Source organism: Anomaloglossus baeobatrachus, chromosome 2 (assembly GCF_048569485.1).
Source record: "Anomaloglossus baeobatrachus isolate aAnoBae1 chromosome 2, aAnoBae1.hap1, whole genome shotgun sequence".
NCBI classification, from domain to species: domain Eukaryota; kingdom Metazoa; phylum Chordata; class Amphibia; order Anura; family Aromobatidae; genus Anomaloglossus; species Anomaloglossus baeobatrachus.
In genome coordinates this window covers 233764490-233779108 of record NC_134354.1, presented here as the reverse complement: position 1 = coordinate 233779108, position 14619 = coordinate 233764490, and the positions used below count along the sequence as shown (strand labels likewise).

At 43.9% G+C, this 14619-nt stretch overlaps 1 protein-coding gene across 1 annotated transcript in view; it reads right to left on the bottom strand.

The window, feature by feature from the left end:
* The window catches only part of SRGAP2 (SLIT-ROBO Rho GTPase activating protein 2), a 202989-nt gene that overhangs the window by 120821 nt on the left and 67549 nt on the right, over nt 1–14619 (bottom strand). Inside the window, exon 3 of the mRNA XM_075335705.1 lies at nt 254–446. Within this exon, the coding sequence (XP_075191820.1) occupies nt 254–446 (193 nt within the window). The remainder of the gene's footprint in view (nt 1–253; nt 447–14619) is intronic.

The following is a 14619-nucleotide window of genomic DNA, read 5'->3' as shown; positions in this document are numbered from 1 at the left end:
GGACTAATGCCCCTGCGACTAACCAAAGCTCTAATTTGCATATGAAAAATGGAGGGAATAGATGCTTTTCTATAGTTTTATTTTAGAGAATGAGGTTATACAGGACTGGTGAGGAAGGGAATTTGACAGGCAAATGTAAATGCTGCAGGGTTGGAGGGTATACGGGACCTGACCGGTTTCCTTTTAACCCATTCTAGTATACTACTGCGGAAACCAACATTAGGATTCATATTTTCAGTCGTTTTTCTCTTACTTGAGCTGTTGATCTTTGGCTCCGCGTGTTTTGGAAAGGAACCGCTCGCTGAGTTTTTCCAAGTTACGGGAATAATCCATTTCAATCTCCGCTTTCTTCCGGAAGAAGTCCTGCAGGTCCTGAAGAAGCTGGGTGCGCAGGTCACATTGCTGATCCAGACATTTTAGCTGCTCCAATAACTGGGCTCGGATCTCTACGAGAGAGAAAAAAGTGCAAGATGTTACATGGCAGCACAACAAATCTGCTGAAATGATGTACCAATGGATCTGAGTATGGCACCAAATCTGCTGAAATGATGCACCAATGGATCTGAGTATGGCACCAAATCTGCTGAAATGATGTACCAATGGATCTGAGTATGGCACCAAATCTGCTGAAATGATGTACCAATGGATCTGAGTATGGCACCAAATCTGCTGAAATGATGTACCAATGGATCTGAGTATGGCACCAAATCTGCTGAAATGATGTACCAATGGATATGAGTATGGCACCAAATCTGCTGAAATGATGTACCAATGGATCTGAGTATGGCACCTAAATTATCAGGGGCTTTCTACTGAGGTTCTACGGGTTATAGTTTTAATACTGGGATTACTTAACCATGTATTTGCTACATCATCTGAGAGCAGCATGATATAGGGGCAGAGGTCCTGATTCCAGGGATGTGTCACTTACTGGGCTGCTTGCTGCAGTTTTGATAGAATGCTATCACAGCATATACATTTTGAGTATACTGTGTATAGGCAGAAAGTTGCCAATCAGTGGTGGGGGTGGGGTTACACAGAACTCAAATATGCTTGACTTACTTGGCCACACGTTTACTCATCCTCTAGTGATAAAGTCACCTTTATAAAACAGCTCAAACCTACAACAAGCAGCCCAGTAAGTGACATCACTGGAATCAGGGTCTCTGTCTCTACATTATACTGCTCTCAAATTAGGTTGCAAAAACCTGCTGACGGATTCCCTTTAATACAATAGGTCAATTTCTGAAAGTTATTACATTAGATTGAATTTTCATCCAATGCAAGGTTAGGATTTGGACTCAGCGCTGATTAGGTGTTATATAGTATATTATCTTGTACAAGAATTACTATTTTGTTTTTTGTCCTCCTGAATGGATCGTTCACTCACAGTTCAAAAGTAAAACATGAATTCAGAAAAGACAGATTCCATATTACTACTTTAGATGGCAGTTGGTGCTTTAAAATTATATGGTGAGGAGGAGCTAGAGGCAAAGATATTCTGCTGCAAGTTCTCTTGAACAATAACAGCTCTACATAGAGCCTTATCAGCACCAACTGTCACCTCCTCACCCAGTAAAAGGAAAACCTGTATTCAGAAAAGACAGATTTCCCTATAACTGATATAGATGGCAGTTGTTGCTTTAAAATTCTATGGTGAGAAGGAGCTAGAGGCAGACAAAGATATTATGCTGCAAGTTCTCCTGAACGATAACAGGTCTTCATAGAGCCTTATCAGCACCAACTGTCACCTCCTCACCCAGCAAAAGGAAAACCTGTATTCAGAAAAGACAGATTTCCCTATAAGTGATATAGACGGCAGTTGTTGCTTTAAAATTCTATGGAGAGAAAAAGTTAGCTGCAAGTTCTCCTGAACGAGTATCAGCTCTACATAGAACCTTATGAGCACAAACTGTCAACTCCTCGCCCAGTAAAAGGAAAATCTGTATTCAGAAAATACAGATATGCCTATAACTGATATAGACGGCAGTTGGTGCTTTTAAAATTCTATGGAGAGGGGAAGAGGCAGACAAAGACATTCTGCTGCAAGTTCTCCTGAACGAGAACAGGTCTTCATAGAACCTTATGAGCACCAACTGTCAACTCCTCGCTTCGTAAAAGGAAAATCTGCATTCACACAAGATAAATTTTTTTCTTGTGAATTGAGGAGGAATGATCAGTCCTGGAGAAGAAAAAAAGTGTATTTCTCTAATAAGATCCAATATTAAAGTTCCTATCTTTGTGTACTATTGATTTATGAGAAATAAAATGAAAATGACGGTTACTCCTCAAGACAAAAGCAGCAGATGAAAAGCAGATGTACGTATAAATGATTTTCACGCTTTTGCAAACAAGTAAAAAAAAAATCCATCCAAATTCCTATTTCCTGGGCTTCTTTGTATGAGGTGTGAAGTGTAAATATATCCTGCGCCATTTGATGACCTAGAAAGAGGGTAATCATTTTTGACACGCGTCTTACGGTCGGTGGTTATCCGCAGAGTTCTCTTTCCTATACCCTGAAGCACCAGACTTCGTGCACGCATTGCTGTACCTGAGCTTCCCCGGCCTTACTGTGCTCATGGCTGCCGTCTCTTTCATTCAGGAGTCACAAGATAAGGAAGCAATGTGATCAGGTATGGAAACTCTAAGGGGCACTTTGCACACTACGACATCGCAATCCGATGGCAGCGATGCTGAGCGCAATAGTCCCCGCCCCCGTCGCAGCTGCAATATCTTCTGATAGCTGCCGAAGCGAACATTATTGCTACGGCAGCTTCACATGCACTCACTTGACCTGCGACCGTCGCTCTGGCCGGCGAACCGCCTTCTTATTAAGGGGGCGGGTCGTGCGGAGTCATAGCGACGTCACACGGCAGGCGGCCAATAGAAGCGGAGGGGCAGAGATGAGCGGGACGTAAACATCCCGCCCACCTCCTTCCTTCAGCATAGCTGGCGTGAGCCGCGGGACGCAGGTAGGAGATGTTCCTCGCTCCTGCGGCTTCACACACAGCGATGTGTGCTGCTCCAGGAACGAGGAACAACATCGTAACATCGGTCCTTCCAAAATTATGGAAATGACCGACGCTACACCGATCATACGATTACGACGATTTTGCACTTGGTAATCATATCAAAAAGGCTTTACACACTCAGATATCGACTGCGACACCGGATGTGCGTCACTTTCGATTTGACCCCACCGACAACGCAGCTGCAATATCGTAGTGTGCAAAGTGCCCCTAAGAGCTAGACGAATCGACCCGCAGGATCTGGTCCAGAAGCCACATTGGTATTCCGTGGCCACCAAATGCGAGTCCTATGAGCCACCTACGAGCTGTGTCTTATTTTGTAGGTCTGGCCCAACTGACATCATGCGTGCATCAACAATGAAGCACTGGGGCCTATAAATCAGAAGAGACACTAGGGGTGTCATGGCATGCACAAGACTCCTGTCCGGTGGCCACAAGGTACTGACGTGGCCACTGGAAAAGTGTCCTCCGCATTGATTTGCTTCACCTTCAGACTTTAACTTTCAGTTGCTTTTAGGAAATTCACACGAACATTAGCCACAATGAACAAAATCCAAACCCATCATTTATATTGAGGCTTCTAATGAGCGTGTGTAAAGGTCATTGTAAAGGAAGGGGGAACAGGACCAGCCTATTGTGATTGGTGGATACTGTGCTATCATCTGTGTATAGAGGCATTACCTGTCATTTTATTCCTGCCTCTGATAAGTAGCCTTGGGGAAACTCTTCCTTAATGGACAGGGGGTTTGAATCTAATAAAGCCTCTGTGGCTACTGTGAAATGTAAGATTATTAATTTTGATTTTTTTTTTTCTAATAAAGATGCAGAAATTTTGGAAAAACTGTCAAAAATATATGTAACATAAAAGCCAGATTTAAAGGGAATCTATCACTAGGTTTTTGCTATTTAATGTGAGAGCATCATAATGTAGAGGCAGGGAGCTATAATCAGCCTTGTGTCACTTATTAGGCTGTGTGCTGTAGCTTCAATACAATCAGTGTTTTATCAGCGAGAGATTATCACTACTGGACTACATGTCTCCTGCCGACTTGTCAGTCTAATCTGTGTACTCCCACCTCCCCTACTGATTGGCAGCTTGCTAGTGATGCAGTGTACTCAGGAAGCTGCCAGTCAGGAGTATGGGTGCGGTTATACACAACCCAAAAGTCTTAGTTCTGCTACATCTTCATCAGACAAAACAGGGATTCTATTAAAACGACACCAGTCCAGTAAGTGATATATCCCTGGAATCAGGATCTTTACCCCTATATCATGCTATTCCATACCATAGCAAAAACCTGCTGACAGATTCCCTTTAAGATAGTGGTCATCTTCTGCTGAGCGCTTCTTTAAAGGGAAGCCATCTTTAGCTTCTTGAGAAATTGTGAACATGATGGAGTAAGTCTTGCTTCTGACCCAAATGGTTGGAGTATCGGTTCTTTGTATGATAAACTCCGGACACTTTTTAGAAGCCTTGGCATCGGATTTTTCCAGATCTACATACAATTATAAAACTGATCCACACGTATAGGTTTGGCCCGATAACCCTCTCTTAGAACAGGACATGATCTATAAGACAGATTTTGGGGCCAATGTGAAGCAATGGAGCAGTGAAGCTGGGCCTTATTAAGGGCTTTCCGTCGGTGTACAGCTCAGCCAGTGACAATAGGAGAGCCCTGACGTGGCCCTCGGTGGACAGCTTTAGTGTGAAGCCCATCATTTGTCTAGGTGGGTTGGCGGTACATTGTCTACGGCACGCTCGCTGTAGCAGTGGGTCTCCAAGTGTTCCCACAGCAATGCCAGGAATTTCCTGACCCACTCAGATTTCAATGCAGCAGAGCGTAGTGGGGCTCAATACTGCTTTGTTCAGCTGTGCCGAGCCCACAATGCCTGGATTCCTGACAGCCCACAATACCCCGGGCAACAGACAGTCAGCCCATGTGCCCTCAGAAGTCCTGGCACAGACATTAACTCCTAACATTCGGAGGACATTACCGCCAAGGCCCGTTAATCCATATATATTAGTATATCGGCATCCTTCCAAAACTGAAAACACATGTTCCGACCACCACAGTCCCATCCAAGCATCACACTAACCTACTGACATTCGGGATTGTATAGAACAAGCAATGTGTACGCGGCATATATATACACAATGAAAGGAATTCCTGTGACCAGAGTCCTAAAATAATCAGTCCCACATTATCATGGATGTGACTGGCTGCTACTGAGACCAGCAACCAAGCTATAGGCGTAAATACAGCAAACAGGAACATCCTACCTTGCACTAGTCACTTATTTATCTGGTTGATTTCTCACGAGCTGCGCCTATGCTCTGGAACACACTACCAAGAGAAATCCGATTAATTCCCAACATCCCCACCTTTAAGTGGGCCCTAAAAACACATTTCTTTAGACTAGCCTATCACCTCACTGCCCTGATCTAATCTAGTCCCTTGTAGTCCCTAGCTGCTTTTGAATACCCTATTAAATCGATGGCTGGACCATATATGACAAGCTTTTCTTCCCCCACCCCCCCCTCACCTTTTGTGTCTCCCCTGTTTCCTCATAGACTGTAAGCTTACGAGCAAGGCCCTCACTCCTCCTGGTATCTTAATTTTGTTATTTTGTATTGTCTCATATTGTCTGTACATGTCCCCTCTTAATTGTAAAGCGCTGTGGAATATGTTGGCGCTATAGAAATAAAACATTATTATTATTATTATTAAGTTGTGATTTTCCCTGTCTTTAACCATTTGGCAACCTTCCAGGGCAGACCGTCGCATATTATTCAAAAGGTGGAATGATTAAAAAGTTCTGGTGTACAAGGGGCTGCTGATAAGACTTTGGCTTTACCTAGAAAGAAATGAGATAGGATAATGAAACTTTACATTTATTCCACATACTCTCCACTGATGACATCACACTTCTTCCATCGGTATTCCAAGTTCTGTAAGCCTAGCAAAAAGAAGGATTTTGGTTGTGCCTCAAGCCAAACATCCATAGCAGCCATGGCATCAGAAATGGTGTGAAATTTGGTACCCTTCAGGTTTGGAAACAGATGATAGTCGGAGGGAGCTAGATCTGGTGAATAAGGTGGGTGGTCAACCAGCTGGAAGTCCAGCTCTGCCAGTTTTGCCGTGGTTGCTACTGCAGTGTGAGTGGAGGCATTGTCTTGCAGGAACAAGATTCCTTTGGACAGCTTGCCACGCCTTTTGGCCTTCAGAGCTGCCTTCAATTGGTCCAAAAATTCAATGTAATACCTTGCATTGATGGTGGAACTCTTTTGAAGGTAGTCCACTAGCAGCATACCCTCCTTATCGCAGAACACAGACGCCATCACCTTAGTGGCTGATTTCTGCACCCTGAACTTCTTTGCATGAAGAGAACCACTGTGCCTCCACTCTTGACTGCTCCTTGTTTTCAGGGTCATACAAATAAATCCAGGTCTCATCCATAGTGACCAGTTGATCCAGGAAGTTCTTATCAGTCCGGAAACGCTGACAAATGGACTGGGAAGCTTTCGCATGCTTCTCTGATCTGTTGTCAAACATTTGGGGATCCACTTTGCAGATAGCTTGCTCATGTCCAAATGTTCATGGATAATGACACAAACACGTTTACGGGAAATCTCCATGATGTCTGCTATTGCTTTAGCTGAAATTCGTCGGTTCTCCACTATGAGGTAGTGCACAGCATCGATGATCTCCGGAACAACAACCACTTGGTCGTCCAGGACTTTCCTCATCATTGGTGCTGAAGTGGCCCGTTTTAAGTTTGGCAACCCAGTTCTTAACAGTGGAATATGAAGGGCATTAATCCCCCATTGTCTGCAACATATCACTATGAATATCCTTTGCGGACTTTCCTTGCAGAAACAAGAATTTTATCACTCCGCTGCTCTCAGCTGCTGTGAATATCGTATTAGACTCCACCATTTTGTTTTCCTGTGTGTAAAACACTGTTGCCATAAGCAACACAAAATATTATATATTTATCATATATTAGACAGAAGGCTTTCATGTGATGTAACATATATGTTACCATAGAAAAAGAAAAAAGATCACAAAAAGGCAAAGACTTATCAGCAGCCCCTTGTACATAAAATCACTCCAGCAGGGGGATGAAGTACATTTGTGACAAATTGTGCAACCTTTTCAAAAGTTGCAAATGAAAAATCTGTTGAAAACATCTGGAAACCCTAAAGCATGACTACAGTAGCGAAAAAAAACAACAAAAAAAAACCCTCAAAAAAACAGGCAAACATAAAACAGACTTAAAGGAATTTGTCACTAAGTTCTTCACACCCTATCTGAAAGTAGTATATTGTAGAGACAGAGACCCTGATTCCAGCGGTGTGTCAGTTACTGGTCTGCTTGCTTCAGATTTGATAATATCACTGGTTTATCTACTGCAGAACTACCAGTTCTCTGAATGCGGAACTCTGTATAACCCCGCCCACACCACTGATTGGCAGCTTTCTGCCTATGCAAAATGTACACAGAAAGCTATCCAATCAGTGATGGGCGAGTGGTTGAAAGCAGGCCAATTGTCCTCTATTGATAATCTCCTGCTGATAAAACATTTGAGTTTATAAAAACTACACTAAGTAGATCAATAAGTGATATATTATTGGAATCAAGGTCTCTTTTCCTACATTATGCTGGTTTTATATTCGATACCATACACCTGGTGATAGATTCCAGTCTATATAAAAAAAAAAAAAGAAAGAAAGAAAGGCGCAAAAGAAACTACTCAATATATGAGCTGGACCGAGATTTCTTAACCCACGACCAATTTTGATTTACTAGATTATTCAGGCCATATCGAAAAATAAAAACAGAAAACATGAATGCTATAATAGAACATTAAAGAATGGGACCTCTAAAAGGCAGACAATGATAAAGAGATGTTTTTTTTCAGCTGGATGTCCATTATTATGGGATGGATTTGCCTTTTTATTTTATGCTTCTTATATAGCGCCAACATATTTTGCAGCAGTGTACAGAGATTGTCATTGTACTTACATGCCATCAAAGCAGCACACCGTATAATCACAGAAACCCAGAACAGAGTGCTGCAAGGCACTGCCCATGATCACTCAGGCACACCTGTGCAATAATCGTGCTGTCTAATCATCATCATGATATGCCACATCTGTGAGATGGATGGATTTTCTCAGCAAAAGAAGAGCAAAAACAAAAAAGTGTTGTGTTTATATTTTCGTTAAGACTTGTTTTTTGACCGATCAGGAGGGTATCGCGATCAGAATTCCCACCGATCAAAAACACTATGTAGAGCTTATGAACATATAACTTTTACAATATGATCGTTCTACTTTACACAAGGTTTCGGATCTATTATGGAGACCTTTCCCTGCAAGAACAGTGATCTCAGATCGCCTTGCAACACTCTATATACGTTTGGGTTCTAGACTGTATTCAAGTATGCCGACTAACCATCACACCGGCAAATCGAGAACTGTAAGCTAAACATACAAGCCTACAGGAAACGCCGTGATGTGGGATTCGGGGGAAAGAGGTGACGGCTGACAGAATACAGAGAAGGTGCTGTTTCTGAGCGGAGTTCCTGCTAAGGTCACATAGCGCTAATAAAAACATCAATGCATTTGGATGAATGCTACAAACCGGCAGAATATTTGCTGTGAAGCCAAAACTAATGATATTCAACATATAACACAAGACAGAAAAAGGATCCTAAAATGGGAATGTGCGCCTGTCGGTGGGGCTGACATGTTATCTGTATTGGCCGATTGTCAAGGGGCGTCTGGGATAAGAGACTAACGCTTCCTGCGTGAGGCCAAGCACACAAGCCACTGCCACGCACCACAACAATGATGTGTCTCCTGATCAATAGGGTTTTCCCGAGGGCAGGATCTTATGGAGGGGTACGGTTAGAGACTATTTTAAGGCATATTTTTCAATCATTACTTTAATGGTAATAAATAGCCAAGGTTTGGGCATCTACACCATAGGTCATGTCGAATTTGCACATATATCGTCACAGATGAATTAAAGGGGGATTCATCCAGAGCAGGTGGAAGGACATCACTAGGATCAATAGGCCAAATGCTGGGGAATTATTTTTCCATCGGTGCATTCACTGCACTCTGCATCAGTCACTTTTAAGGGAAATGAGATTCAGTTCTCTGCCAGTGTCGGAGTAGTGGGCTGCAGAAAAATGTGCCCCTGTCCCTTTATCTGTGTAAGTGATGGGTGTCCTACTTGACTGACCCACCTGATCATCTGTATTAAAAAAATAAATAAATAAATTGAAACTGCCAATTTTCACACCAGCTACGGGGATTTTTCAAACCAACTTCCTATTGTTTTAGGAAACAACACATGTACATAGCCACAATAGAATCCAACCCTATCTTTTGTATTGAAGCATCTAATAAGCCTGTGACAGATCGTTTTGAAAGGAGGGGGTAACAGGGTCAGATGTGATGTCACTTGTGATTGAAGGATACTGTATTAGCAGCTGTGTATAGTATTACTTGTCATTGTACTCCTGCCTTTGCTGATAAGGAGCCTGTTGAAAAAACGTCCTGAAAGGATAGGAAGTGTGAGGCTAAAAAAGCCCTAGTTGCCAGTGTGAAAAATTGCAAGACTTTTATTTTTTTTTTTTAAATAAAGATCATAATAGAAAGGAAAACAAAAGTGCTAAAAATATGTTTTAAAAATACATAGAACTCAAAAACCTGATTCAAACAATAGGTCATTTTCCGATTGTAGCTTCCCTTTAAGGCAGCTCCACTACATGACAATCTAAAAATTCTTATTGTGTCAGAACGGCTGCATCCAGTAATCCAAGTGATACATTGTTGGATTCAGGATCTCTTTGCCTACATTATGCTATTGTCAGATGAGGTAGCAAAAACCTGCTGGCAGATTCCCTTTAAAGGACAATTTACAGGCAGAAATGGATAACTTCTAACCTTAGGAATATAAAATGAAAGTTTACACCACTACTATAAATAATCTGAGTACAAACCAAGAAAAAACAAGAAACAGAAGAAGCGAACGCAATGATTTAAAAATCGGCCTACCACAATTGCCATAAATCAGCGGTGATACACCATAACCGATCCTGAGCGGTCTTCATACTTTGTAACAAGACGACATTTCTAGACAGTTGTATGCTCTACGACTCGAGATTTTTATTCTTCACAGTTGTAAAAGCGGTTGTCACTAAACTTTCATTACATTACAACGTAATTACATAGTAAATTAGTACAGGGGTTTTCGGGAAGGAATTCCTGTAATTCTGCACTCTGTAGTCTGGATCCAGAAACCAATTCCGAGACTATTATTAACTATTCACTAAAATTAAAGATGACATTGCTCGAAGATTACGTTCATTTATTTTCACATTTTCAGCTTATACTGTCATTCCAATGTATTTTTAAACTCCACTGAAATATTTGGTTACATTGCACATAAGATTTTATTACCATTCATTATAGCAATTTGACTACTACTATTATTATATGGTCTATTCAATTTAACATTGGATTAGAGGCTCCTATATACCAATATGAAATAAGCGGGTAAATGCATATCCAGACATGGCGTCCCTAGCAATAACAGCTGATTTCCAATGGTTAGAGAAGTCAGAACTGCGAAGGCATCTGATCGCAGCAGACACCCCCTGTAAAGAAGGTATGCCTAAGTAATGGCCTCCAGACACATGAGAACATAGTCGCTGAATTCGATGGGACAAGCTCCCATGTTGTGTTCTGTCCCTACAGAATTTCTGCAGCGATTTGAATAGCACACGTACGCTTCAAATCGCTGCAGAAACAGTCCGTAATGAAAAGCCGATTTCATGTGCTCTGGATGCAGCCCCTCCCATAGACAGAGCGGGGCATCCAAAGCGCATGAAAGTGACATGTTGCTTTTTAGAACGCAGCGTTTTGGCAGCATGCAAATCACTGCATTCTAAAACGCAACGTGCGCATGGATAAGGCACAATCTTCATAGATTATGCTGGGGACGCAGGACGCATGCAATACACACGTGGGCACAGAGCCTAACTGTTCACCAAAAGAAGTTATTAGATGACAGAAGAACTGGCCCATTGGAATTTCAATGACCCATCCTTACTGCTTCAGGGTAGATAACCTGCGGCCAAAAATCTGGCAGTGACTTTCATCTCTTCCCCCATGGAACACTTAGGCTATGTGCGCACCAGAGCTTTTTACCCACGGATTTACCCCGGAAATTTCTTGAGAAATGTCTGCAATCTTTGTGCAGACATTTCCCATGAAATTCAATGAGAAAAAAAAATAGTTGTGCGCACTGTGCGGATTTTTCTCAAGAAAATTTCTTGAGAAAATTTTCTCGAGAAACTTTCTTGAGAAAATGTGCATGTCCATTAATTTCCGCAGGTACCTGCGGTATTCCGGGGGTATTCCGCAGGTAGCAATGATGTGCGGTATACCCCCGGTATAGCCGCGATTTACCTGCGGTAATGCTCATCGCTGCCTGCGGTTTTGCAGGAAGCGATGTCATTATGCCAGGAAGAGGAGGCGGAGCAGAGTAAACACAGACGTCGCACTCCCTGGACGCCGCACAGAAGCACTTCCGTGCGACCTCCAGGTGCCCGTGCAGTCTGTGTCCTGCTCCGGCCTCGCGGCTGCCTGCACTACAGGGTGTCAGTGTCTGCCCGCAGTGTCAGCAGCCTGTCACGCGGCAGCGCAGGCAGACACTGACATCCTGCAGTGCTGGGAGCCGCGGGGATGACGATCGCTGCTGTCAGGAGGTGAGTTCATTACCTGCTGTGACGATCTCCTGCCTCCTGACGTCAGCGCGGTCACTGTTGTCTATGCCCGTCTCGCGAGCGGCCCGAGACTGTCACTAGCGGTGACGTCACGGGCTCTCGCGATACCTCTGACAACGCGGCGGGCATAGAAGTCAGTGACAGCGCTGACGTCAGCAGTACAGGAGATGATCACAGAAGGTAATGATCTCATCTATGCTCCTGATGGCAGCGCTCGTCATCCCCTGCAGTGACCTGAGCTGACCTATTGATGTTAGCTCAGGTCACTGCATTGCTCTCCCAGCCAATGGGGAACATTCTGTTCTTCATTGACTGGGACAGCGACTATGGTATGGATCGCCGTGCCCCCCCCCCCCCCTTATTGGATTACGCCGGACGTGGAATTGATTGTGCTCTTTTCAATAAATTGGTTAAAGAGGGAATGTTTTGGGGAGTGTTTTTTCAAATAAAACTTTTTTTGTTGTCTATTTTTTAATTATTACTGACTGGGTTGGTGATGTCGGGTATCTGATAGACGCCTGACCTCACCAACCCCAGGGCTTGATGCCAGGTGACATTACACATCTGGCATCAACCCCATATATTACCCCGTTTGCCAACGCACCAGAGCGCGGGATGAGCTGGGGCAAAGCGCCAGGATTGGCACGTCTAATGGATGCGCCACTTCTGGGGCGGCTGCGGCCTGCTATTTTTAGGCTGGGGAGTGTCCAATAACAGTGGACCTCCCTAGTCTGAGAATATCAGACCCCAGCTGCCCGCTTTACCTTGGCTGGTGATCCAATATGGGGGGGACCACACGTTTTTTGTTTTATATTATTTATATAATTTAAAATAACAGCGTGGGGTGCCCACTGTTTTGGATTATCAGCCAAGGTGAAGCTGCCAGCGGTGGTCTGCAGGCTGCAGCCGTCTGCTTTACCCTAGCTGGCTACAAAAAAATGGGGGGACCTCACGTCGTTTTTTTTTTTAATTATTTATTTATTTTATGGCTAAATACAAGGCTAAGCACCCTTTAGTGCCACATGAAAGTCACTAAAGGGTGCCAGCTTAGAAAATGCAGGGAGGTGGAACATTATATAGGTTTTTCTCATCTATCTATCTATCTATCTATCTATCCCTCTATCTATCTATCCCTCTATCTATCTATCCATCTACCCCTCTATCTATCTATTCATCTATCTATCTATCCATCTTTCCCTCTATCCATTATCTGTCTATCGATTATCTTTATTATTTATTGCAGGGACAAACCTGCGGTAAATCCGCGGCAAATCCGCATGTGGATTTGGTGCGGATTTTTTCCGCAGGTCCGGAAATCTTTCACTGGCAGAAGTTTCTCAAGAAATTTTCTTGAGAAAATTCACATTTCTAGTGCGCACATAGCCTTACTACAGTCAGCACTAAGTGGATATTACTGTGCACACAGGCACGTTTTAGAGGCAAACCCAACACAACGAAACTTAACACCCCCATACACATTACATGGCTGTCAGTCAAATAATGCTTCAATTGATCGTTTAGTCAACAGTTATCTCAGTCGTCTCTCCCATACACAGGAGCGCTCATTTAGTCGATCATCCCTGTGTGCTCGGTTGTCTCTCCCATACACAGGAGCGCTCATTTGGTCGATCATCCCTCTGTGCTCGGTTTTCTCTCCCATACACAGGAGTGCTCATTTGGTCGATCATTCTTCTGTGCTCGGTTGTCTCTCCCATACACAGGTGCGCTCATTTGGCTGATCAATCCTATGTGCTCAGTTGTCTCTCCCATACACAGGAGCACTCATTTGGTCGATCATCCCTGTGTGCTCGGTCGTCTCTCCCATACACAGGAGCACTCATTTGGTCGATCATTCTTCTGTGCTCGGTTGTCTCTCCCATACACAGGTGCGCTCATTTGGCTGATCAATCCTATGTGCTCAGTTGTCTCTCCCATACACAGGAGCACTCATTTGGTCGATCATCCCTGTGTGCTCGGTCGTCTCTCCAATACACAGGAGCGCTCATTTGGTCGATCATCCCTGTGTGCTCGGTCGTCTCTCCCATACACAGGAGCGCTCATTTGGTCGATCATCCCTGTGTGCTCGGTTTTCTCTCCCATACACAGGAGTGCTCATTTGGTCGATCATTCTTCTGTGCTCGTTTGTCTCTCCCATACACAGGAGCACTCATTTGGCCGATCATCCCTGTGTGCTCAGTTGTCTCTCCCATACACAGGAGCGCTCATTTGGTCGATCATCCCTGTGTGCTTGGTTGTCTCTCCCATACACAGGAGCGCTCATTTGGCCGATCATCCCTGTGTGCTCGGTTGTCTCTCCCATACACAGGAGCGCTCATTTGGCCGATCATCCCTGTGTGCTCGGTTGTCTCTCCCATACACAGGAGTGCTCATTTGGCCGATCATCCCTGTGTGCTCGGTTGTCTCTCCCATACACAGGAGCGCTCATTTGGTCGATCATCCCTGTGTGCTTGGTTGTCTCTCCCATACATAGGAGCGCTCATTTGGTCGATCATCCGTGTGCTCGGTCGTCTCTCCCATACACAGGAGCGCTCATTTGGCCGATCATCCCTGTGTGCTCGGTTGTCTCTCCCATACATAGGAGCGCTCATTTGGTCGATCATCCGTGTGCTCGGTCGTCTCTCCCATACACAGGAGTGCTCATTTGGCCGATCATCCCTGTGTGCTCTATGTGAGAGTAGTTGATAGACAACAAAACAACCAGCAATGCAAATTCAGACAAAGCTAAATCAACATTTCCCCTGACAATCAGTTGACCCCATACACA